Here is a 26826-nt window from a genome sequence, read left to right on the forward strand (position 1 = left end):
TGGGTGCCAAGTTGTCAAGAGGCACCCCCCCACTAGTCCTCTCCCAGAGCAGTTTAACATCCGATTCCTCTCTTCCAGGGAACTCTGGGAATCGTAGCTCTGGGGGCGGGATCTCATCACACTCAGCACCCCAGATGAACTACGGTTCCCAAGATTCGGGGAGGGGGGGTGCCGTTGAGTGTTCCAAGTGGTGGAAGGGGGCTTTAAATGCCTGGTGCGGAAGCTCGACTGAAGAGAGAGAAGCTGGTCCTTTTTGGACAGTGCTTACTTGCTGGCGAAGAAGGCCACCCATGGGAAACGGAGATCGTGGGTGTCCACAAAGACGTTCTGGACGAAGAGGTTGGGACTGCAGCTATGCTGGAAACAGAAATGAGCGTTAGCCGAAATCAGAAAGGCAAAACCTCTGTGCCGACTGACGTCAAGATATTTTAGCTGCTTGCGTGTAGCCAAAATTATATTTAAAAGTGTGAAAGTATCATCAACAGAAGTTAACTCAGAAATGGACGTAAAATGCTGAATTTCCATAGCAGACCACAATACGCCCCCCTTTCTTAAAAAAAAGGTTTCTCTTCTTCTTTTAACAAATGTTAAAACACAAAACAGGATGAAGATGTTTATATGGCACCACCAACATAACATAAAAACGGCCAGAAGCTACCACTATATATGTATTTTATATATATATATATATATATATATATATATATATATATATATATATATATATATATATGCATATAAATATGCATATAAATAAAAATAAACAACAACAATTTAAGATTTAACTTTTCAATTTAACTTTTGAAAAGTTAAAATAACGCAAAAAAAAAAACCCCGCGTCAATTTTCTAAACGTATGGGTAGGCCTGTCTAAACAAAATGCGTTTTTAGTAGGCACCGAGAAGTGTATGGCTGTGGGAGCCTGCCTGATTTGTGGCCACAGGGATGCATTTGGAAATTCTAAGGGATTGTTGCAGGTACCACAAATATGTCCATCTCTCAGAAGGAAAAAAACCTGACAATGCACAAAACACACACACACACACCAAAAAAACCCCAAGTAAAACACAGTTAAAATTAAACAAGCAACAAGCCCCCCCCCAAAAAAAACCAGCATTGGTTTTTAAAAATAAAGGGGGGACACTTGGTATGCACAGAGGGGAAGGGTCATAATGCATTTGGGAACCTGAGGTGGAGGCAAATTGTTTCTGCCAAGGTGCTGACCATTAACATTGGAAAAAGGTGAGAAAACAGAACGGGGGTGGGGGGTGGGGTTCTTCTTTGATCTGACCCCCCCCCCAAAAAAAAAATTATACCTAAACCTCACCAGCTCTTCTTCTGCTCACAAATAGTCTTTAAACATTCCCTAATCGCTGATATTTCTGCCCCCCACCTTCTGTTACCCTCTGCAGTAGCAGCAGCAACTTGTCGACATTCCAAAATGAACCCTTGAGGACATTCCGTGACATCACAGCCGCTCAGCCAATGGGAGGAAGTTCCAAAGCGACCAAGCCAAAAACCCAACCACCAGTTGCAAATCTGCTGTCTACCATATTTATCTCCCACATCTCAAGCTTTAGGTTTTCAAGGTCTCTTACGACACATGCAGGAAATCTGTTGTTATTTAGCGTTGGGAGCTGGGAATAAATCGAGGGAGTTTATTTTAGCACAGCTATCTTTTACAACCCGTTGTTTTGAGAATAGAAATGCTTATATGAAGCAGTGTTTTACTGGGGGGGGGGAGAACCTAAAAGTTGTTGCTGGCGTGCCTCCCTTAGCCATTGGCTGAGCTGTGGTGACATCACAGAAGGTCAGTGGAAATGAACTGCTGAGCGAGAAGTGCCCATCACGGAATATCCACCAACAGCACAGACTCTACAGGGAAAGCAAGAGGTCAACTTGGACGGAGGAAAAACACCAGAGTTATGCAAGAAGGGGGGAATTTAATTTGGCTGTTAGGTAAAGCAGGGAGAATCTCACATTGAGGAAGCGGCCCAAGTTGCCTTCGAGTTTGGCGTCGATGATGTAACAGGACTCCTCTCCGTCATAGAACTGCCGCGTGTTCCTCCGGATGGGCATGTTCTCCCCGGATGCAAGGTTGGTCGACTTGATGGCAATGCCGTGGGTTGACTTCAGGGCGAAGCCGCGGGTGGACTTGACGGCCACCTGCCTTTTCACTGGTCCTGGGAAACACCCAAGGGGGTCGACACCGTTAAAGGGACATCAAAGAATCCTATTTCAGGCGCTCAGGCGTATTGGATCAGCCTGGGCAGTTTCCTGGCCTAAGCAGGCTGGCTTTTCCTTCACCCACAATGCCCCCGGGCTTCAGAAACGTTTCTCCCTCCTAAGCAGGTCAGCGGCGGGGCCTTATTCGTGCTGGCACCCCGTTAGCAATATTCGCTCCCTTCTCAGATGTGGCGGAGGAAGCCAATGGTGGTGGAGCAGTTAATGTGGAGGTTTAGGATCAGAGTTTTCCTTCTCCTAGATGGGCACCCTTTGCAGGTGGACGAGCCCCACCTTCCCCCCCCCCAGGTGCAGAAACAGCCTTCTTGACCCTTGGACCCACTCTTGGTCTCAAATCCGCTGGAGCCTGTTTTTGTGTGCAGCGGAAGTCCATAACTCATGGAGGGCTTGAGACCTATTGGCTCCCCTCACCTGGTTTGGCAGTTTTCGTCACATGCTGGCAGCTTCCGGGAGCCACAAGTGAGAGCTGAGCGCAGGGTGGGGGACCAAAGGTGGACAAACTACCCCAGAAGGAGCATGGCGCGCCCCCCACCTGAGGTCCTCCCCCTCCCCTAATGCCCCATACACACCAAACAAAAAACAACAGTAACGCGATAGAACATCACAATTAACAGCACGAATCATGCAGAATACCATATTGACCTGAATATAAGCCTCACTTTTACTCAAAATTCCGACCGTGAAAAGTTAAAAGTGCGGCTTATATTCGTGACCTTATGATATGTAACCAGGAGTGTGGGGCAAACAGCGCCAGGAGGGTGGCAAAGTGGTGCTCGCCCCGTGCGTAGTCCCCTGTCCTCTCACCCAAGGCCGGGAAGGGGGAGAGAGAGCGAGGAAGCAGAAAGGCCGGTGGCTACGCAGCCCCCCCCCCCAGTATACAGCCAGGAGCAGCGAGGAATGGAGCGGCTTATATTTGGGTTTTTTTTCTTCTTTCCTCTCCAATTTTAAAGGTGCGGCTTATATCCGGGTGCAGCTTATATTCAGGCCAATACGGTAATCAACAAATCATCAGCAAAACCATTACGATGTATAAACACACTGTTAAGGAAGCGACAACTAAATAAAATACAGGTGAAACTTGAAAAATTAGAATATCGTGGAAAGGTTCATTTCTTTCAGTAATTCAACTTAAAAGGCGAAACTAATATATGAGATAGACTCATGACATGCAAAGCGAGATATGCCAAGCCTTTGTTTGTTATAATTGTGATGATTATGGCGTACAGCTGATGAGAACCCCAAATTAACAATTTCAACTTTGGGGTTCTCATCAGCTGTACGCCAAAATCATCACAATTATAACAAGCAAAGGCTTGGCATATCTCGCTTTGCATGGCATGAGTCTATATCTCATATATTAAACTCCAGTAGCTAATGAAAACAATTGCTTACATCAATGGACTTTTCCACAATATTCTAATTTTTCGAGTTTCACCTGTAAAGCTAAATTGGCTGCCTCAACGGTGGGAAGCAGCGATGCTTCTGAATCTCGGCTGCCGGAAGCCGGAGGAGGTGAGAAATGGTTCTTGCGCCCGGGTCCTGCTTGGGGCTTCCCATTGGGCCACCGTGAGAACGGGATGCTGGACCCGGTGGGCTCCGCACTGGCCTCATCCCAGAAGGTTCCTTGCCCTCACCCAGTCTCGAAGAGCTCTTCTTGCCGTCCGGCCCCGGCTCCTCTTCCGACCCGGAGGAGATGGTCTGGATGTCGTCGCTGTCGTTGCCCTGCGCTTGCCTCGAGGTGCCGCGCCCGTTGTCGCCCTCGCTCTCCGTGCTGCTGGAGAGCATCAGCACATCCTGGCGGCGCAAGAGAGAGAGAGAGAGAGATGTGGGTGGGTGGGAGGGAGGGAACGTCTGCAGCCGCCCCTCTCCTTCGCCAGCAAGGAATTCCGTTCCGGGCAGCTCAGTTTAAAGTGGGCATCGACAAGCTGGAGGGTGACCAGTGTGATAAAAGGGTCTGGAAAGCAAGCCTTGGGGGGGGGGGGGGAAGAGGTGGGGATGTTTAGCCCGGAAAAGAGGAGATACGAGAGCCATCTTCAAATATCTTAAGGGCTGCCATGTGGAGGATGGGGCAAGCTGGTTTTCTGCTGCTCTGGAGGGTTGTGATAAAACACTGTTAAAGGGGAATTTGTACTGTTAAAACGGAAAGGGGTCAAACCATTGCAAACCGTTTTGGGAGGTTGGATATTTACAATGGAACGGTCTTGGAACATGGGCTGCACAGTTTTATTCTTATTTACTTATGATTATTACTTGGTCAAAATAATTTATTTTTTAAAAATGTATAAAATGTAAATAAATGCTATGTGTATGCTATATATGCTATATATAAATGCTATTTTGCTATAAATAAATGCTATGTGTATATATATATATGCTATATATGCTATAAATAAATGCTATGTGTATATATATATATATATACACACATAGCATTTATTTACATATATATATATATATATATATATGGGGCATCCAAGGAGGTGGAGCAACTCCCCTACGAAGGAAGCTTGCAGCGCCTGAAACTTTTTAGAGAAAGGGCAAGGACGAAGTAATGAGACAGGTTTATCAAAGGATGTTGGCGTGGAGAAAACGGGCCGAGAAAAGTTGTTGTTCCCCCCTCCCTTGTAACACCAGAAGTCGTGGGCATCCCATTGAAGCTGAATGTTGGAGGGTTCAGGACAGGAAAAAAAAAATGACTTCTTCCTGCAGTGAATTGTTAAACTGTGGAACCCACTGCTGCAGGAAGGCAGTGATGGCCATGAGCCTAGCTGGCTTTAAGAGGATCAGACATGTATTCATGGTGGGGAAGGGTACCAAGGGCTACTAGGTGGGATGGCTATGCTCTGCCTCCACAATTAATAATAATAATAACAATAATAACAATAATAATTTTATTATTTAAACCACGCCCATCTGGCCAGGCTTCCCCAGCCACTCTGGGCAGCTCCCAACAGAATATTAGAAACACGATAAAACATCAACATTAAAACAGGGCTGCCTTCAGATGTCTTCTAAAAGTCAGATAGTTGTTTATTTCCTTGGCATCTGATAGGAGGGCGTTCCACAGGGCAGGCGCCACCACCAAGAAGGTCCTCTGCCTTCAGGGCCCTTGTGCTCAGATCCTACTTGCAGGTTTCTCGCAGGAATCTGGCTGGCCCCTGTGAGAACAGGATGCTGGACATAGCTGTCAACCTTTCCCCTTTTTTGTGGGAAATTCCCTTATTATAGCATTGGGAAACAGCAGGGAGGGTTGACAGCTATGATGCTGGACCAGATGGGACACTGGTCTGATCCAGAAGGCTCTCCTTACGTTCTTCATATGCCCCTGCCCCAATTGCAGGGGGTCCAGTGTTTTTCAACCACTGTTCCGCGGCACACTAGTGTGCCGCGAGATGTTGCCTGGTGTGCCGTGGGAAAAATTGTGTTTATTTGATTCCTATTCAAGAGAATTACTTTATATATAGTCAATATAGGCACAGAGTTAAATTTTTTAACATTTTCTAATGGTGGTGTGCCTCGTGCCCAAAAAAGTGTGCCCTTGCCCAAAAACAAGTGTGCCCTTGCCCAAAAAAGGTTGAAAAACACTGGACTAGATGAGCCTTGGGATCCCTTCCAACTTGACAATTCCGATTCTATGATTCTAACACAAAGCCTTGTGGAAGGATAACAGCGTGCGCACAGTCTTAAAAGCTTTCAAGATAATTTCATCAATGGGTACCTGATGGGACTCTGTGTGCCTCCGGCTCTGAAGCAAGGCCGTCTTGCTGACTGGCCTCCGGACTCCTTCGGGTAACGGTGGGTTTGGATTGTAACCGTACAACCTGCCCGTGCTGGGCACCCTGGGGGATGACAGAGGCAAGTTTAGCTGCTCACACAATGCTTCGCCGCAAGATGCCAGCAAGCCGCAACCGCGGCGTAAACAGGCAGCCAATATATGCCTGTGTTCCAGCACTAATTTTTTTTTTCAATTTTATTTTATTTACTGTAATGCAAAAGTAATATTCAGTTTAATATGGAAATCAGTCCTCCCTCCTTTCCTTGAACAGCACTTCAGGATTCACGTAGCATTTCTATAGGCTATGTATAAGATACCCAATCTTCTGTTTAACACAATATTCAATGTGCTGTAATGCATTATAACCCACCCACCTTTGCAGCAATGTTTCAATTTTTTTTTTGTAATTTAGAACAAAAACAAATGATTGCATTAACCCTTTCTTTTTCTCAAGTGTAAGAAATGAAGGTGTCAGCTTAAAACGTTTTCCTATTGCTTGGGCATTTGGTCGTTTAAACCGCATGCGGTTGTGGAGAGGAGAAAACTCTCGGCTGTTTTAAAATTGGGATTGACATTCTGTAAATTTAATAATTTGTTTTATGATAGCCGTGTCGTATTTGTACAGTCCAGAGGACTTTTAGCCACCCTGGGCTCTGGGTCAGGAGGAGGGCAGAGTTGAAGCAATAAATGATAAAGAAAAGACCCAGTATGGTGTGGTGGTTATAGTGCTGGACTAGGACCAGGGAGAGACCAGGGTTCGAATCCCCCCTCAGCCATGAAGCTTCCAGAGTGTGACCTTCTCAGCTTAACCTACCTCCCAGGGCTGTTGTAGGGATTAAATGAGGTGAACCTGGATGAAGTGACTGGATCGTGTCTGAATGTTTGTCAGATGAGAATGAAAAACAACCCTCCCCGCCCCTAGAAGGCTAGCATGTCAGGGAAAAGAGGTTCCCAAACTGTAGTCCATGGACCACCCAGTGGTGGCCCCAAAAGCTTAGCTCAGGTGGTCCATGGCATGCCTGCATTAAGCACTGATTTTAAGCTGTGTTTGCACTGCTTGCCTTAATTCTTAAGACTGTATTTTAATTTTATTGTACAGTGGTACCTCGGTTTACAAACAGTCCTGTTTACAAACTCTTCAGTTTACAAACTCCGCAAAACTGGAAGTAGTGTCCCGGTTTGCGAACTTTACCTCTGTCTACGAATGGAAGCCGAAAGGTGGAAGGGCACCGGCGGCGGAAGGCCTCATTAGGGAAAGCGCGCCTCGGTTTAAGAACGGATTTGGTTTAAGAATGGACTTCAGGAATGGATTAAGTTCATAAGCAGAGGTACCACTGTATTGCAATTAGAATTCTGCAGAATGAAAATGGTAATACAGTACAGGAAATAAAAGCAGCACTAGAGATACAATTAAACACAACCCCACATCTAGCACTTTCTACAACGGGCAGGAAAGTCCCTCGGTGACATCCCATTGGTCTGTGGGGAACAAGGGTTTGGGGAACCTCTGAGCTTTTGCCCCTGCCCTTGACATGCTAGCTTTCTGCTTGCAGGGAGTTATTCAGCTGGTAGAATGTTCAGAAACACTCCCGACTCTTTTCCCAAGAGAGACAGAAATCCAGGAGCAGCCAGAGCTGGCCCAAGTCACCCAAAGGAAGAGCAGAGCAGAAGGGGAAGAAAAAGAGACAACTTACAAGGGAGGTTTGCTGTGGTCTTCGGGTTCCTGTGGGAAAGGAGGGTGAAAAAGAGCTATTTCCGAGTCTCTGTTATCATTCTTCTCCCCACAATTCCTCTTCCTGCTGCTACTGTCACACGCAAAAGCCCCAAATACCCGCACAGGAAGTCATTCTTGGTAGTTCCTCCTCCCTGAGGATATGGGAGGCAGCCTAGGAATGACAACTTGCTTTAAACTGTTTTAAATATTGTGTAGTATCGTGTTTTAATATAAATCTGGTGTTTTAATTGTTGCAGCCCACCCTGGGACCCGACTTGATTTGTTTTTTTATAGAATTTATTTATCTGCTTGCACTTTTGATGTGCTTTCGAACTGCTAGGTGGGCAGGAGCTGGGACCGAGCAACAGGAGCTCACCCCGTCGCAGGGATTCGAACCGCTTGCTGATCAGAAGGTCAGCGGTTCGAATCCCCGCGACGGGGTGAGCTCCCGTTGCTCGGTCCCAGCTCCTGCCAACCTAGCAGTTCAAAAGCACGTCAAAAGTGCAAGTAGATCAATAGGTACCGCTCCGGCAGGAAGGTAAACGCCGTTTCCGTGTGCTGCTCTGGTTCGCCAGAAGCGGCTTAGTCATGCTGGCCACAAGACCCGGAAACTGTACGCCGGATCCCTCGGCCAGTAACGCGAGATGAGCGCCACAACCCCAGAGTTGTCTGCGACTGGACCTAATGGTCAGGGGTCCCTTTACCTTTAGATTGTAAAAAACAAAACAAAACTCAAAGTGAGTTTTATTATTAAATAATAATAATATTTATACCACGCCCATCTGGCCAGGCTTCCCCAGCCACTCTGGACAGCTCCCAACAGAATATTAAATTTTTTAATAATTTTTATTTTTAATGCATTAATTTTTAATGCTGATTTTACTATATGTATCAATCTAAAAACCGTGTACACACACACACACACACACTGCTTTTTCCTGGGTGGATGCAGGGGTACGCATACCCCTAAACATTTTGTGAATCTAAGTTTGGCCTCATTGAGGGGCAGTATTTCAATATGAGTAGGAAAATGAGAGTATCCCTAGACATTTCTTTTAGGGAAAAAAGCATTGTGTGTATCTCTAGATTAAAACATCCCACCCAAACAAAAAGGCTATATACCGGTAGATAATTAAAGGCCAAAAGCCTTATGGAAAAAGAATGTTCCTTCCTGGCGCCTAAAGATATGTAATGATGGCGCCAGCCGAGCCTCCCTGGGGAGGGCATTCCACAAGCGGGGAACCACAGCAGAAAAGGCCCCGTTCTCGGGTTGCCACCCTCCGGACCTCCCATGGAGGGGGCACGCAAAGAACGGCCTCCGATTAAAATCACAGGGTCCGGGTGGGTTCACATGGGAAGAAGCAGTCCTCAGAGTATTAAGATCATGAGTCACGTAAGACTCTGCTGAACAGGAAACAGGTCCTGTTGACTTTACGCCCAGTACTTTTCCTTACTTTAAAATTACACCATGCGTATCTGAGCGAAATCCCCCTTTTTCTCCACAAACCATTTACAGCTCTGAGGTTTCAGACCCTGAAGCCTAATTTTATGGAAGGGAGATTTAAGAAAAATCCCAAGAGATCAGCTCTTTTGAGGTAGCACCTGGGTAGAGGACACAACGCACTAGAGGCAGTGCTGCAAACTGTAGCAAACACTTAGGCAGAAATATTTAATAAGAGTTGGCCGGCATTGCAGGGGGGGGGTGGACTAGATGACTTTGGGTTCCCCTCCCAACTCTACAATTCGATGGTCTTTAGCTGTGGTTGCTCCCCTCAGCTGTAGGGATAGGTTTGGAAATGTTTGTGATGTTTTAACGCAGCCCGAGTCCCAGCGCAGGCTGCTCAGCTTAAGGTCATGCGGTCTCCCCTCGAGGTTTAGGATTCTCTGCGCTTACTTTGTTCATAAAACCATAGGGCTGGAAGGGTGCCCCCAGGCATCATCTAGCCCATGGGAAGGCAAACTAAGGCCCGGGGGCCAGATCTGGCCCAATCATCTTCTAAATCTGGCCCGCAGGCAGTCCGGGAATCAGCGTGTTTTTACATGAGTAGAATGGGTGCTTTTATTTAAAATGCATCTCCGGGTTATTCGTGGGGCATAGGAATTCGTTCATTCCCCCCCCAAAAAAAAAGTCCAGTCCCCCCCATAAGGTCTGAGGGACAGTGGACCAGCCCCCTGCTGAAAAAGTTTGCCGACCCCTGAGATGCAGGAGTCATGGGTGTAGGCCACGTGTTTTCAAATGTGACAGGGAGGGCCACCAAAAATCTATCCACGGAACACCGCAGGGGCCGTTTCCTCGCGAGGGACCGTACCTCTTTCTTCTTCACCTCCGGCCCCAAATCCTCCCGGCCTCCCTGCGCCACCTTCTCGCCGTCCGGGGGCTCGGCCTTTGCGGCCTTCGCCTCGTGCGCGCGAAACGAGGAGCGGCTGTCGTTGTCCTGGAAGCCGTCGGGCATGGTGTTGGAGCTGAGCCACGAGGCCACCTTGTGTTTGGAGGTCTCCTCCGAGATGGGGGGCTTGCAGTGGGCGGCCTCTTCGTGGCTGGCCTGCCGGGCCAGGCCCGAGTCCTTGGAAGCCGTCTCGGAGAGGCCGTTCTCCCGCTGGCCCCGCGTCTGCCGCCGGGTGGCGTAGCTGCGCCAGACCGAGCTGGTGCTGAAGTCCTCGTCTTTGCAGAAGTTGTCGTCCGAGCTCTCCTCGTTGGACTCTTCCTGCTCCTCCGAGCCCGAGTTCTCGTCCTCGTCGTCCTTCAGGTTCACGCCGCTGCTGTCTGAGGAGCACTTGGCCTCGCTCTCGTAGCCCTCCTTGGAGTTCTCCACGCTCTCAATGTGGTCCAGGTTGGCAAAGTACTCGTCGCCCATCTCCAGGCCCTCCTTGTCGGCAAAGTCATCCGTCAGGATTTTCCCTGCGGGACAGCGAGGATAGAAACAGCAGGGGGGGGGGGAGGGGGAGAGACCGTTAGCTCTCGGCTTGGAAACCCAAACCTTTGCAAATTTGTGACACTCCCGTTAATTATGAGCTTACAATTTCGTGATACAAAGTACAGTGGTGCCCCGCTAGACGAATGCCTCGCTAGACGAAAAACTCGCTAGACGAACGGCATTCGTCTAGCAGAAGCTGCCCCGCAAGACGAAAAAGTCTATGGGGCTGCTTCGCAAGACGGAAAATTTTCGTCTTTTTTTTCGTGTGGCGGAGCGCGGCTGTCATTGCTGCTTCGCTAGACGAAAAAACCGCTAGACGAAAAAATTCGTAGAACGAATTATTTTCGTCTAGCGGGGCACCACTGTATATAAAGCTGGAAATAGGAAGTTTATAAAAGTACGCGCAGAATAGGGAAAGCTTTTTCCTGCCTCACTTACGACACCAGATCACCAAACCGTCTGTCTCGACTGATTTACTTTCCAAGAGCTCCAGATCTGTCTAATAAATATCTTATTGTTCAGCTGTTAGCTGCTCCTGAACCTGTGCACCAGTGTGGTGTAGTGGTTAAGAGCGGTAGACTCGTAATCTGGTGAACCGGGTTCGCGTCTCCGCTCCTCCACATGCAGCTGCTGGGTGACCTTGGGCTAGTCACACTTCTCTGAAGTCTCTCAGCCCCACTCGCCTCACAGAGTGTTTGTTGTGGGGGAGGAAGGGAAAGGAGAATGTTAGCCGCTTGGAGACTCCTTCGGGTAGTGATAAAGCGGGATCTCAAATCCAAACTCTTCTTCTTCTTCTCATAGCCAGACACTGGAGAACTCTTAATACGGACCTTTTGGAAGCATTGTTGTCACAGACATGGGGCATCATTCTTATGGATAAACTAACAGAATCTCCATACTGGAAGAAGATACACAGCTTCCTATACAAGGTGGTTTAATTTTATTGAATATGCTGAATCTATTTCACATGCCTGCTACTCATGGGACACTGGAATGAGACATCTGTTTGATCTTCTCATGTATGGCATCAACCTACGTCTGCATTCCTGTGTACTATCCTTTAACACTATCTCTGTACTTCGGGGAAGGGGTTGGGATTAAATTTATTGTTTCTTCAGGCCTGCTATATCTGAAAATCAGTAAGATATGAAGGGTGAGGAACACTAAAACCTCTGGACGTCCAACGAAGCCGAGTGTTGGAAGATTCGGGACAAATAAAAGAAAGGACGTCTTTTCATGCAGTGCAAAGTTAAACTATGGAACTCCCTCCCACAGGAGGCAGCAATGGCCACTAACAATGTGGTTTGCATGTTAACACTAAACCGTGGTTTGCTTAGCCCAGGTGAGGTTTATTTGAACCATGGTTTGTTTAGCTCAAGTGTGGCTCATTTGAACCATGGCTTGTTTAGTCCAAGTGTGGCTCATTTGAACCATGGTTTGCTTAGCCTAATTGTGGCTCATTTGAATCATAGTTTGTTTAGCCTAATTGTGACTCATCTGAACCATGGTTTGTTTAGTCCAAGTGTGGCTCATTTAAACCATGGTTTGTTTAGCCTAATTGTGACTCATTTGAACCATGGTTTGTTTTCTGCCAGGGAACCACAATGTGAAGCCATTGGGTGCTGTTAGCTTGTGAGCCACAGCTTGTTTCAACCATGGTTTGGCGCTATGTCCACGCACAGCGGCCTTGCTTAATCCCAGTTCTTTTGGCACGTGAACGCTGCTCTTCCGGGTGGCAGCCCCGCAGATGGAGAGGCAGAGGCCCCAGGCCCGGCACCCTGTACCTGCGTAGATGCAGACGAAGGAGCCCCTGGCGATGTCGTCCAGGCAGCGGATGCCCCAGCCCTTGTTCTGCGTCTTGAAGAGCTGCAGCCGGACTTGCAGGCCGTGTTGCACCAGGCGGTTCGTGCACATGTTCCAATTGCACCTGCAGCGCTTGTTGCACTCGTAGACGCTGGCAGAGGCCCGGGAAGAAGAGGGGAGAAGATGCAGAGAGAGTCAAGCATTGGAATGGGTTGCTCGTTGGGCCCAGAGTCAGGAAGCTGCCTTGATATCGAGCCAAGCCACTGGGGTCTCTCTAGTTCAGTGTTGCTGGCCCAGCTCTGCAGGGTTTCGGGCAGGGGACATTCCCAGCCCTACCTTGAGACACTAGGAATGGGGTCTGGGACCTTCTGCATGCAAGGTTGGTTCTCTGCAATTGAGCCAGACCCCTTCCTCTAAAAAGAAAGAAAGATTCTAGTCCTCATGCTTCTGAGGGAAAGCTGGTTTGGAGTCCAGCACTGAACGGACTTCCTCCACAAGCCCAGAGAGTGTGCCTGCTTCACCTTTCTTAGTAAAAAGTGATGGCAATATTCCCAGAGTCAGGAAGCTGCCTCGTATTCGAGTCAGGACACTGGGTCCATGTAGGTCTGACATCCTGATCTAGTCCTCTTTCGCCGGAGGTATTTAAGCAGACATCGAGTTACCGTCGGTCAGGGGTGCTGGAACCAGGTCCTGCACCCATCAGGCAAGGGAGGAAAACCAGGAACCATCATGGGAGCATATAAACAGCATGTAATGTCCGGGCCAAATTTGCTCCCCAGGAATTCCCTCCCCTTGTGGTTCCTGGTTCCTCCCTCTGGAACAACAAAATACAAGTCCCCTCCATCTCCATGGCAGTCTTTCAGACCTCTGGGGACGGCCACCTGCCCTCTCCTCTTAAACTACTCCCCTGCAGGTTAAAACAGGCGCCTTCGGCCGTTTCTCATGCAACTAGGGCTTTCCAAAACCACTTCCCATCCTGGCCGCCCTCCTCTGGCCAGGCTGCAGAGCGGGGCGGAAATTACTGTAAATAAAGCAAAGTAAAATAAAAAGCTTACCCTGTGGGGAGGCACTCTTCCAGTCTCTTGTACTGGAAGCCGGCGTTCGGGTTGGTCTGGCCCCCCGGGGTGCAGGCAGTCGCTTGGATCGTGAGCTGGTGGCAAGCGCATTTGGACCTGTCGGGGGGGGGGGAGTGTGGGACTCAAGTCAGGAAACCAAATCCCTGGCTGTAAGGGCAGGGAGCACCCCAGGGGTCTCTGCACAGCAGCCCCGGAGCAGTTTGGAATCCCGCCTCTGTTCAGCTGGAGAGCGCAGCCAGAACAGTTCTTTAAGAATTGGCACCCAAGTTCAGTTCTGTCCCCCCCCCCATTCTTCCATCCCTTTTCCATTGTTTGTCAGGTCTTTAATTTAGACTGTAAGCCTGTGGGCAGAGACTGCCATCTTTTTAAACCGCCCTGGGAGATTTTGCAGCTGAAGAGCAGGCCAGAAACGCTCCAAATTAAGTGAAATAAATAAATGCAGTGTATTCGCATTTATGGATTTAAAAGGTGTTGCGAGTCGCTTGAGAGACCTTCCGAGTTGCAAGCTACAAACGAGCCCAATCCTAATTATACCCCCACTGCCCCAGGTGCTACATAACACCCGCTCTGCGTTTGTTAGAAACTGATCTTTTAGCAGCACCTGCCCTCCGGAACTCCCCGACTATTGATACCAGGCAGGCGCTGTGTTGTAACCTTTGTCGCGACAGCTAAAAAAAATTTCTGTTTAGAAAGAGCCCATTCAGCCACGCAGAACAGGACTCTCCTCATCTGTGATTCTCATCAGCTGGCAGCACTTACAGCAGCCATTCACTTGCCTTCTGTTCCTAGAATCGTAGAGTTGGAAGGGACCCCGAAGGTCATCCAGTCCAACCCCCTGCAATGCAGGAATCTACATGACCCTGAGATTAAGAGTGGCATGCCCTACCGACTGAGCGATGCCAGATTGGTGTACGTTTTGATCAGTTCTTGGTTTATTGTTGATTTTTACCTTTCGAATACTTCTAAGAGTTGTTTTTAACCAACAATTTCATTATTCTATTCTCTTTGTAAACTGCTTAGGGGTTGTTGGTCTTAAAAAACACACACCATTGAGCAGCATATAAATAAACAAATACAGCCGTACCTTGGAAGCCGAATGCCTTGGCTCCTAAGCAAATTGGCTCCCAGGTGATCAAAACCCAGAAGTGAGTGTTCCAGTTTCCAAGCGATTTTTGGAAGCTGAACATCCAGCGCAGCTTCTGATTGGCTGCAGGAGTGTCCTGCAGCCAATCGGAAGCCATGCTTTGGTTTTCGAACGGTTCCAGGAGTTGAATGGACTCCCAGGATGCATTCTGCTTGGAAACCAAGGTACCACTGTGTAGGCAACAATGGCTCTAGGTCAGGGTAGGCAAACTTACCGTGCCTCGGGCAGGTGTCTCCAGCGCCAATCGCACGGCGGGCCGGAGGATGGGGGAGCATGCACCCACACTATTTCCGGAGCTCCTCCAACCCAGAAGTGGGCAGCCGCGCTGCGCTGGTAATAGTGGGTGGCAGCAATGGTTGGCGAGGGTTGCCACGAGCCGGATAAATGAGTCCCTCGGGCCGTATCTGGCCCACGGGCCTTAGCTTGGAGACGTGTGCTCTAGGTGCATCCAAATGACATGCACATATAGCACAGTCCCCGGAAGTGGCCGGAAGAGGGGGGGAACGGGATTACATGCGTGGGGGGGTCAGGAACACAACCCCCACGCAAAACAGGTCATTGCCGCAAATAACTGTAGGGCCCTCCAGCTGAAACAGGGTCCTTCCCACCCACCCACCAGCAGGTTTTGGGGAGAAGAGGAAGCCGCTCACTTATCCCGGCACCCGTCCTCGCAGTCGCAGCCCACCAGGAAATCGGCGCTGGTGTTGATGTAGACGCCCTTCCCGGGGATGCGCTCCTTGCTGTAGGCCACCTGGGGCGGGGCGGTGTTGTCGATCTCGTTGACGCAGGAGAGGGGGACGTCCTCCTTGCCGTTGGTGATGTCGGCGATGTAGTAGAAGGGCTTGTAGGGCTGGAACTTGCGGTCCACCAGGACGTAGGGGTCCAGGCAGAACATCTCCAGGAAGAGGAAGTCGCAGTTCGTCTCGAAAAGGTAGCGCTCCACCTCCGCCATGCTGCGCAGGCACAGGCCGCACGGCGTCTTGTAGATGACGTGGAAGCCCGTCTTGCGGTTGATCCGCCGGCGGGCCGTCATGCGGCGGAAGTCGTACAGCAGCGGGACGAGGAGGGGGTTCCGGCTGCGGTGCTGGTCGGTCTGGAAGGGCCGCATCCGGGAGAGGCAGGTGTAGTTGCAGACGTGGGGCAGGTAGAAGAGCTTCTCCACAGGCGCCCGGTAGGTGGGGTCGCTGGGCACCCGGTCCATCATGCCGTAGAACTGCGGGGTGGGGCTGGTGGAGGGCTGGGCACCCGAGAACCTTCCGGGGAGAGAATTGGGGTTGGGGTGAGGCTGGTGGGGAGCACAACGGGTGCAGCTGGAGCAGAATCTCCCCCCCCCGCCGCCCTCACTCGCAGGATACCACTGATGCCCCCCACTTTTAAGCTGCCGTTGGCCTGCATAAAGCAGAGCTGCTCCTTTTGCTGCTCTTCTTTTCTGCTGTTTACACAAAAAGGGTAAAGGTAAATGACCCCGGGCAGTTAAGTCCAGTCGAAGGCAACTATGGGGTTGCGGCGCTCATTTCGCTTTCAGGCCAAGGGAGCTGACGTTTGTCCACAGACAGCTTCCCCGGGTCATGTGGCCAGCAGGACTAAACCGCTTCTGGCACAACAGACCATCGTGACGGAAACCAGAGCGCACGGAAAAGCCGTCTGCCTTCCCGCCGCAGCAGTACCTATTTATCTACTTGCGCTGGTGTGCTTTCAAACTGCTAGGTTGGCAGGAGCTGGGACAGAGCACCGGGAGCTCACCCCGCCATGGGGATTCGAACCACCACCCTTCTGATCAGCAAGCCCAAGAGGCTCAGTGGTTTAGACCACAGCGCCACCCGCATCCTTTGTTTGTACAAAAAGCCCATCTAGTCCAGCATTCTGTTCTCACAGTTACAGGTAGGTAGCCGTGTTGGTCTACCATAGTCAAAACAAAACAAAATAAAATAAAAAATTCTTTCCAGTAGCACCTTAGAGACCAACTAAGTTTGTTCTTGGTATGAGCTTTGAAGCGTGCATGCACACGAAAGCTCATACCAAGAACAAACTTAGTTGGTCTCTAAGGTGCTACTGGAAAGAATTTTTTATTTTATTTTGTTTTGTTCTCACAGTGTATTTCTTATGATGCAAGTTGAGGTTCCAGTAGGATTGGCCAGAAGCTGTTCAGCTTTACTGCAAAATCGAGAAATTCTACACTTCCAACATGGGTTGCCATGCATCCGGATTTTCCCAGACGTTTCAGCAATTTCCACCCGGACGCTGTCTCCGACGGCTATATTCCAGGTATGTCTGGGAAATTCCAGACATATGGCAACCCGAGGTTCCAGGCTCTTCAAGGTGCACAGAATAAGCAACCTGCCTTGTATAGGTCAGGAATTCCCAAAGTGGGCAGTTCTGCCCCCCCGAGGGGGCATGTGAACGCGGCAAGAGGCAGGGGGGGGGCAGGATCTAGCAGCCTGGAAGGGGAGAGCCGCCCTGACACTGTGCGCGGCGCTAGCGGTTCTCCCCCCTTGCTTTAAAGCCAGCTGGGGAGAAGGGACGGACCAGAGCGCCCTCCCCTTCTCCCCAGCTGACTTTAAAGCCAGCGGTAATGGGGCGGGGGAGGAAGGAGGAACGTTCCCCCCCACCACCCCTTTGCCGTTTGTGGCGGTGGCTGTGGAGGAGGAAGGTGCAGCCCAAAAGCTGCTTTCTCCTTCCCTGCAGCCGCCACCGCCAGGTTTGTGGCAGTTTTTTTTCTTGTTTTCCCCTTTTGAAAAATATAGTCCGGTGCGTCTTATGGCCCGAAAAATACGGTAATCCGTTTCCTCGGATTAATCAAACTAAATCGTTTTAACTGGATTCTGAATAAATGTGCAATTAATTGTTGCCATTTTGAACATTATTATTATCTTCCGTAGTGGGTGTTGCAAACTTCTAATCTTAATACAGTTGTACCTCGGAAGTCGAATGGAATCCATTCTGGATATCTGCTCTACTTCTGAAACATTTGGAAACCAAGGCGTGGCTTCCGATCGGTTTCCGATTGCGCAGGTGCGGTGGAAACAATAGCAGAAGCCGCGCCTGACATTCGGCTTCCAAAAAAAAGTTCGGAAACTGGAACACTCACTCCCTGTTTTCGATCATTCGGGAGCCGGAACGTTTGACTCCCAATGTGTTTGGGAGCCGAGGTACGACTGTTATGGCTTTTTATACAGGGTAGGAGGCACTGGGGGTGAATTTATGGAGCTCAAAGTGGGGTGGGCAGCGAAGTTTGGGAACGGCTGGTTTGGAGTCAAGACTGCTGGTGCACCTCATCTCCCCCCCCCCCATGCACTAAACACCTCCAAATGTCAAAAGCCCTCTTGATAGAAGGGCGGGGGAGCAGAACCTCTCTAGAGTGATACACACACATACACACACAAGAAATAAGGGGGGAAATCATCGCAGTTCGCAGGACCTACGCAGCTGACCAGAGCAAGCAGGCCAGTGGCACCAGTGAGCAGGCCAGCAGAACGGGCAAGAGACAGGGCACACGTAGGTCGACGAGCGAGTAATAAAGAGTAGGCTTCCAGCTTCAGACCTTCCTGTTCCTCGTGCCCCACCCGCCCAGTGCACAGAGGCTGGCAGAGTTGCCACGGAGCAGGCAAGACCAGCAAGGGAGGGCGATATGGCTATTTACGTTCCCCGCTGGGTGTGCTCTCAGAACTCTGACACTCACCGGAACTGCTGGGCCACACCCGCCTTGCCCACGGGAGGCGTTTCGCTCAGGATGGGGGAGGTCGGGGAGGGTGGCCCTGACCCCACCGAACCGGGACGCAAGAATGAAGTGCTCTTCTTCGCCACCTGCTGCTTCTTGGCCTGAGCAAGCTGGCTCTCGAGGCTTCTGCGCCGAAAGGAGGGCGAGAGATTCAGTACAAAACAAAGGAAGGAAGGAGAAATGGCTGCTGGAGTACACCAGGAAATTGCTTCTGTCCTAGGAGTCCAACTCCCATCATTCCCAGCAAGTGCGAGCAGTTGTTGTGGATGATGGGATTTGGAGTCCAGGCAGGGCTGCAGGGGAAGCCCAGCGCCATCCGTTCCAAGGAGTGGTGGCTCCCCGGGGGTCTAAAGTGGAAAGACTTCCCTCATCATTCGTGACTTTAGCCTTTTAGCTGGACGCACCAAACCCAAGACTGCCGGCCTCTGCAGACCTTGGAGCGACGCCACTTTGCCCACCGGCGAACGGAACAAGCGGTAACCCTCCCAGGCTCCCCATTGGGGAGCGATCCTCGGCAACTTACTCCACGTCAATGAACTGGGGCGAAACCGGCTGGGAAATCACGACAGGCATTGGCGGAGGAGGTTCCACGGGCTTGAACTGTGAGCTGGTCCCCGTTAAGTCGTGTGTGTACTGGACGACCGGCCCTTTGCTCCGGACAGCCCCTGGCGGGAGAGAGAGAGAGAGAGAGAGAGAGAAGGGATTTAGGACGGGAGAGGAGCTTGGAGACAGAGGCGGGCAAGTCGATTTCACACAGCTGTGTACTAAAATGTGGCTACGTGTTTGTGGTATTATTTTCCTCGCTTGGTTGCAAATCGCTTCGGGGAAGGGGATACACAAATTTAACAAACTTAAAAGGACACCCTTCCCCTTGTGTTATCTTCCCCTCCTCATTCCCGACAATGGGGGCCACGGGCAATTCTCAGAATGGCGCTCAGAAAGACAAGAGGCTGCTGGCTTTACCGACGTTCGGGCGGGTCCTCATTTGCCCTCCTAGCTTTTTCTCCAGGGTGGAAGCGTTGGAGGTCTTCATGCTGAACATCGGCTCCAGGCGGGTGGATCCCCGGTAGATCCATTCACAGCGCTTGTCGTCCTGGCCGTGCAGGGAGAGGGAAAAGGCACCGCGGCTCAGTTCCGTCAGGGGATTCATGTGCACATACAACTTTAGCACTCTTGGTCACGCTGGGCTTCTGGTGCTGTACACCCTCCTGTCCCGCAGGGGGATTGTGTCAACACACACACACCAGAAGTCCAGTGGTACAGCACTAACCTTTTGGTCACACTGGACTTCCTGTGCTATGTACCCTCCTGACCTGTAGGGGGAAGTATGTACACAAACACGCGCCCCAGCACCCATCTCTTGGTCACACTGGGTTTCTGGTGCACTACATCCTACTGTCCTGTAGGGGGAGTTTGTACGCACACGCGCATGCACACACACACACACACACACACCAGAGGCCCAGCAGTTCAGTACTTATCTCTTGCAACCGCTGGGCTCCTACTGCTGTTCACCCCCTGTCCTGTAGCAGTGGACCCCGGTTGCATTCCGACAGAGAGATACCGTATTTTTCGGTCCAAAAGATGCTCCGGACCATGAGACGCACCTCATTTTTAAAGGGGGAAAACCAGGGGGAAATATTTTTTCTGGTTTTCCTACTCTAAAAGGCTGCGAAGGGGAGTAAAGGAGGCTCACCCCTTCTCCCCGGCTCCCTTTAAAAAAAGCGGGGATGAGCTGCTCTGAAGGGGCCCACGCAACCCTTCCGAGGGCTAATCCCCATTCGCTTTTAAGGGAGCTGGGGATGAGGGGTGAGCGTTCACCCCTGTCCCCAGCTCCCTTCAAAGCAAGCGGGATGAGCACAGGGCGTGGGGTGGTGGAGAAAGCAGCATCCCCGCTGCTTTCTCCACCACCCCGCGCCCAGCCGCCGATCCCAAAAGCCTGGTGCCGGGCGCGGGGTGGTGGAGAAAGCAACGGGGATGCTGCTGCTTTTGGGATCGGCGGCAGGGCGCGGGGTGGTGGAGAAAGCAGCAGGGATGCTGCTTTCTTTACCCTGCGCCCTGCCGCCGATCCCAAAAGCCTGCTTTTGGGATCGGCACACAGGGCGAGGGGTGGAGAAAGCAGCGGGGATGCTGCTTTCTCTACCCTGCGCCCCATCGCCGATCCCCAAAGCAGCAGCATCCCCGTTGCTTTCTCCACCACCCCGCGCCCGGCACCAATCGGTGGCGGGGAGGTGGTGGAGGAAATAGCGGGGATGCTGCTTTCTCCACCACTCCGCGCCCTGCCACCTCCTGCTGAACTCAGCGGGGGGTGGGGGGAGGCAGCGGGGAGCGAAGCGGATGTTGCTGGATCCTCCCACAGCCTCCGTTCGCAGAATGGAGGTGCGGGGGGGAGGATCCAGCAATGTCTCTGCTGCCGCCCCCCCCACCTCCCGCCAAACGCGCGGGGGTGGGGTGGGAGGCAGCGGGAGCTAAGCATTCGCTCCATAAGACGCACTAACATTTCCCCTTCCTTTTTAGGAAGGGAAAAGTGCGCCTTATGGAGCGAAAAATACGGTAATCCAAAGAAGGCAAGGAAGGGTGAGCGCTACCTTAGCGGATCCTACCAGGAAGAGGATTTTCACCAGGCTCCCGTCCACCTCCTCCACGCGGGACTTCCACCAGGTCCCCTCCCACTCGGTTTTGATCAGCTGGCCGCTCTTGAGCAAGACCATCGGCCGGTTCGGGTACGCCGTGATGTACTCCTCAATGAAATCCCGGCACGAGATGTCTTCTATGTCCTCCCACGACTTCTTGACTGACGGAAAGAAAACACAACGGATCGCTTTTTTTTTTAAAGGAAGGAATTTTTTTTTTAAAAGGAATTTTCCCCACACCGAACACTTCTCAAAATACTTCTCTCGCCTTTCCAGCTTTATCATCAACACAAAGCAACTTATAAACTGCTTTCCCCAGGGAGGCTCTTGCCTGGCACCATCATTGCATGTCTTTAGGTGCCAGGCAAAAAGAAATCCTTTTTCATCAGGCCTTTGGCTTTTAATTATCTATATGGCAAGGTTTCCCAAACTTAGGTCCACAGATCTTTTTGGACTACAATTCCCATTATCACTGACCGGTGGTCCTGCTGGGAATGATGGGACTTGTACTACAAAAAGAGCCGGATACCCTGATCTGTGGCCTTGTTGTGTAATTTGGATGTTTAGATGGATAGATAGAAAGAGAGATAATAGTGGTAATTTGGTTTTCGAGCGTCTTGGAAGTTGAACATTTTGGTTTTCGAATGCCGAAAACCCAGAAGTAAATGCTTTGGCTACGTGTTTTTCAATTTTCTCAACTGAAATTGCCGACCGTCCTTTGCACCTCAGTTGTCGAATGTTTCAGAAGTCAACGGACTTCCGCAACAGATTACGTTCCACAACTGAGGTACCACTGTGGTGTGTGTGTGTGTGTGTGTGTGTGTATATATATGGGTGCAGTGCTTTTTTCTTAAAAAAATGTTTAGGGGTACTCTCATTTTCCTATGCATATTGAAATACTGCCTCTCAATAAGGCCAAACTTAAGATTCACAAAATGTTTAGGGGTATCCGTCCCCCTGCACCCCCCCAGAAAAAAGCACTGTATGGGTGGGTGGGTGTTTGTGTGTGTGTGTGGGTGGGTGGGTGTTTGTGTGTATAAAATAATGCTGGTTTTAGCATATGTGCTTGTTTTTTTTTGCTTAAACAGTTGTAAGTCGCTTTGAGTTATCCAAGGGATGCAAAGCTGCTAACGTCTTTCCCTTATTGCAGGCACCCCCAAACTTGGCCCTCTAGATGTTTTGGGACTACAACTCCCATCATCCCTAGCTAACAGGACCAGGGGACAGGAATGATGGGAATTGTAGTCCCAAAACATCTGGAGGGCCGAGTTTGGGGGTGCCCGCCTTATTGTAAAGCTGCTGTTTCAGTTAAATGCCATCTCCCTCTGCACACACAGTTTTTGTAAGAAGAAGAGAAAAGCCTCACACCCTCAGAGGGCAGAAGAGACACCGTTTGGATAAATGAAAAATCGGACTGTAACACAAAAACTCACGAGGCCGGCAGATCAGGTAGAGCTCTGGCTGGACGACGTAGGAGGCGTAACCATCATCGAAGAAGATGAGGAACCTGGGAGGGAGGGAGGGAGGGAGGCAGCGCACAGTTAAATGGCAGGACTCAATCCCAAGGATTCTAGCTCAATCTCTTTCCTTTAATGCTTTATATAGTTGCCTTTAACCATTTTTCTCTTACTGGTCATTTCATTGTTTTATTCTTTTTTGCAAACCACTTCCAGGTATTTTGTTGCTGCTGCTGCTGTTGTTTTTTTGGTTTACGGTAAAGCAATAAATGCATTTTTGGAAAGAAATAAGTGTTAGGGGAATAGGGTACTCGCAAATCCTTCCATACCAACAAACCCCAACCCATATTGCTACGCAAATTAAGACAAACCACCTGGGAGATCTACCCCTGGCAATCCAGAGTGAACTTCTGCCCACTTCACAAGGTTAGGGTGAGTGACAGGGGTCCCTAATTGCACATTAACGCCTAGCCCAACCCTAGCTTAGCTTCTTTCTCTGTTCCTTGCAGAATCTCCCTAGGCCTGATTCCTCTCTCCAAGTAATTCTGCCTGGCTGGAAATGTGTCACTTGAACTCTGTGTCACTCGCTTCTCTGGATGCAGGCTAGAGGGTGTGTGAGTGTACAGTCGTACCTTGATTTTCAAACACCTTGTGACTCGGACATTTTGGCTCCCGAATGCCGCAAACCTGGAAATGAGTGTTCCGGTTTGCGAACATTCTTTGGAACCCGGACGTCCAACGCAACTTCCGATTGGCTGCAGGAGCTTCCTGTAGCTGATATGAAGCTGCGCCTTGGTTTTCGAACATTTTTGGAAGTCGAACGGATTCCATTCGGGAACCAAGGTACGACTGTATTATCTATTTATTTCATATATATTTTTAGACTGCTCGACTGTAAAAATCAAACGAATCTCAAAGTGGTTTACAAAAGAGATAAAAACAATAAAAAAATTCCCGTAAGGAAAATTAGCAGCAATCATTTAAGACTGAAAACGGGTTAAAACTTGCATCACACTTTCTAAACATCAGGGCAGGCTTGTCTGAACAAACACGTTTTTAGCAGGCGCTGAAAAGGAGCACAATAGGCAGGGAGTTCCAAAGTGTAGGAACTAGTCTACTGTGCAAAAAAGGTAAAATCGCACATACATTGCTCCGCCCACTTATTTACATTGCTCTGCCCACTAATGAAAATCTACATCCCACTTGACTGTAATGAAACCTCAGAGCTGTTTTTTAACGCAAAAATAAGGCAAAATAGGGGATTAAAAATCAACAATAAAAATTCAGTTAAGAGCAGGTTGCTGAAACATTCAACAGCAAACTTAAAAAAACCAACCCAGAACTTTTACGTGTCTGGAGAAGCTGGCCTGAACAAAGATGTTTTCTGCAGTTGCCTCTGGCCCCTCCCAACGCCCTGGCATGCGGCCCCCACAAAACTGCCCGGAAGGGAATGTGGCCCTTGGGCTTAAAGGGAAAAGTTCTCCGCTGTTGCTAGCCTGTCTCCCGCTTTGGTCCTGCTTCTCTAAATGAATATATCGGAGGCAATGATGCACATTCATGTGTTAACTGTCCAGGAAAGAACTGCAATGGTTTCTTTACAATAAAAAGGGAAAGTTAACCCGCTCTGACCCGCCCACCCCTCTGACCTCATCTTGTTCTTGACGTTGGGCGTCTCGGCCACGATCCCGGCGTAGAGCCACATCTGGTTGCCGTCCTTGTACTTAGCCACCACCCGGCTCCCGACATGGAGCTTGTCGGCCGAAGGATGGTAGTCGTAGGCAATGTGGTTCCCCGAGAGGAGGCTCTTCCCTTTGTTGTCAAACTTCACCTTGTACTTCTTCCCAGGGCCTGGGAGAGGGCGAAAGGGGAGGGGGGGTGGCTGAAAAATGGGGCGACCCCCGCTCTCAACTTTTTTTCCATTCCAGCCGGTCATTACAAATAGGGTTCCCCTTTCTAACCTAAGCTTTTTTTTGGGGGGGGGAAGAGTGTGATTATGGTGTCTTACACCGAGACCGGTACTAAAGTCCTTAGCCTATTAAAAGTGAAGTGGCAGTTATCGTGGGGTGCAGGATGACAATTGTCATCGTACAATCTGTGTACAATGAAATTAAACGAGCCTCCCCCCCCAACACTCAATCTCTTATCAAACAACACACCACCTCGCAAGTCAATTTCACTATGTTATTTTTCGTTCAACAGCCTAACAGCCCATGGATAGAAGCTATTTTTTAGCCTGTTGGTACGGCTGGTTATACTTCAATACGAGGGTAGAAGATTAAAAAGGTGATGGCCTTTGCTATTCAAGTAGACAGACCCCCAGTTGGCTCTCTTCCCCGCAAACCCCTCACTTCTTTCCTTATTTCAAAAAATACACACAGCACTCAGCTTTTTTAAAATGCAACCTCAAAACCGTTCACAAAAAAAAGATGGTATGGGATTAGCAATAAGAAAAGTTGACAGCGATAATTCAAGACTTTCAAAAAGACTAAAAACAGGTTAAAATGTGCATCAGGTTTCTAAACTTCTGGGTAGGCTTGTCTAAACTAGGATGCTTGCTGAAGAGAGTAGAGAGAAAGTATCAAAAGGCGGGGAGTTCCAAAGTGCAGTTGCTGCTGCCCTAAAACATCAAGATGTTACAAATGCAGAACGGGCATTATGTGGTATCCGTAGCAGTGCCTGTTCTGCCAATCCTGGGCCAATCCTGACAGCTGGGCAGCCACCCACCTGTCAATCATCTGGCCCCCCTTTTTTTGCCACCTCAACGGTTTTCAGAACCTCCTCTCCAAATGCTGTTTCGCCCTGTGTTTTGAAGAGAGAGGAGCTTCTGCAGACCCGACAGTCACTGGATCGGCAATGCCCCCAAACACCGTCTCAGGCAAGCCTCCCCAACACCTGCCCCCTTCCCCTGTAGTTATATATTCCAGCTGAGATCAGACGGGCCCACTCTCCCTGTTGAACTTTCGGCGCCTACTGAAGACCTTCCCAATATATCCCAGGAAACATTTTAACTGAATTCTGGTGTTACCAATTTCTGTTTCCACAGCACTCCTCGCACATCACTTAGTGGCGAGTGCACTTGAGCAAATTTTCTAAGTAAATAAAACGATCCTTTGGCCAGCAGGCTGCCGCACTCACCCACAGTCTGGATGGCGATCAGGGTGCCCTTGTGCCAGGTCTTTGTCCGCTTCTTCCCCAGGACGCGGTCTCCGACCGACAGGTCTCCGTCGTGGGTGAGCTCGCAGTCAGGACTCACCTGCTGGGATCCTGCAACAGGCGGCGGGGGGAGGGGATACTTGAGAACCATTTCCTTTAGACCCACATCAGCAACTGCTGTCATTATGGGATGCTCTGCAGAGCGACCTGGAGGTCTGCTCTGTGACAGTGCAGGTCAGGGTCAAAAAGACTCTGGATCTACAGTGGTACCTCAGAAGTCGAGCGGAATCTCTTCCGGAAGTCTGTTCGACTTCCAAAACATTTGGAAACCAAGGTGTGGCTTCCGATTGGCTGCAGGAAGCTCCTGCAGCCAATCGGAAGCTGCGTCGGACATTGAGGTTCCAAAGAACGTTAGCAAACCGGAACACTCACTTCTGGGTTTGCAGCGTTCGGCAGCCAAAACGTTTGACTCGCAAGGCTTTAGTGATCCAAGGTAGGACTGTATTTGCAATTTTGCAGGTCCTCACCCAGGAGCACCTCTCTCATGCCCACAGAACTGCCCACAGAACACCAGGGAAGATTAAGTGATTGCTTCTTCATTCATCCCAAAACTATCATGTCTACCCTTGTCTCTGCAGCTATCCTTCTGAAATTTGGCAGGATTCAACGCTCTCTGGAGAGATGACCTTGCTCCAATTCTGGCCAAAGATAAGGAAGTTGAAGACAGATTGAGAGAGAGAGAGAAGTTACTGCCAGGAACTTGACAATAAACTGCTTGAGCATTTCTGGTTGTACCCCATTATTGTTTACTAAAAAAAATACCACTGTTTTATACCCAGATTGGCAGTTCTTCTGTGCAACATTCCTCGTGAATTTGGATTCATGTCACCAATCGTAACCAGAGCTGCATTATATTGTGTGGTTTTATATATTGATTTTATTCTGTGAACTGCCCTGAGACCCCCGGGTATAGGGTATAATAATAACCCTGCAGCCTACAAAGTGCCCCACACTGAGGAGGCCTCCCCCACCAAAAAAAAACACAAGCCAAATCAGGATCTGAATCAAATCTTCTGGCCAGTATATGCCACGGATGCAAACCAATTGCAAGGTTCCCTTTAGCCACACGCACACTGGCAAGTGGACTCCAGAGGACTGACCATGTTAACCACCTCAGTGTACACAGATAAAAATG

General features: G+C 49.8%; 1 protein-coding gene across 3 annotated transcripts in view; it reads right to left on the minus strand.

Moving 5' to 3' along the window:
• The window catches only part of SETDB1 (SET domain bifurcated histone lysine methyltransferase 1), a 33982-nt gene that overhangs the window by 1055 nt on the left and 6101 nt on the right, over positions 1 to 26826 (minus strand). For 2 of the 3 annotated variants that reach the window (XM_033174514.1, XM_033174513.1), the window contains exons 6-21: positions 25614 to 25742; positions 24125 to 24326; positions 22455 to 22528; positions 20977 to 21182; positions 19352 to 19481; positions 18912 to 19053; positions 18350 to 18514; positions 15321 to 15923; positions 13506 to 13622; positions 12432 to 12601; positions 10042 to 10631; positions 7713 to 7741; positions 5962 to 6082; positions 3878 to 4037; positions 1980 to 2182; positions 269 to 357 (exon numbers count right to left, since the gene is read on the minus strand). In XM_033174514.1, the coding sequence (XP_033030405.1) occupies positions 269 to 357; positions 1980 to 2182; positions 3878 to 4037; positions 5962 to 6082; positions 7713 to 7741; positions 10042 to 10631; positions 12432 to 12601; positions 13506 to 13622; positions 15321 to 15923; positions 18350 to 18514; positions 18912 to 19053; positions 19352 to 19481; positions 20977 to 21182; positions 22455 to 22528; positions 24125 to 24326; positions 25614 to 25742 (3130 nt within the window). The remainder of the gene's footprint in view (positions 1 to 268; positions 358 to 1979; positions 2183 to 3877; positions 4038 to 5961; positions 6083 to 7712; positions 7742 to 10041; positions 10632 to 12431; positions 12602 to 13505; positions 13623 to 15320; positions 15924 to 18349; positions 18515 to 18911; positions 19054 to 19351; positions 19482 to 20976; positions 21183 to 22454; positions 22529 to 24124; positions 24327 to 25613; positions 25743 to 26826) is intronic. The other variant, XM_033174512.1, reaches the window with a different exon arrangement.

This window comes from Lacerta agilis, chromosome 17 (genome assembly GCF_009819535.1).
Source record: "Lacerta agilis isolate rLacAgi1 chromosome 17, rLacAgi1.pri, whole genome shotgun sequence".
Lineage (NCBI taxonomy): Eukaryota > Metazoa > Chordata > Lepidosauria > Squamata > Lacertidae > Lacerta > Lacerta agilis.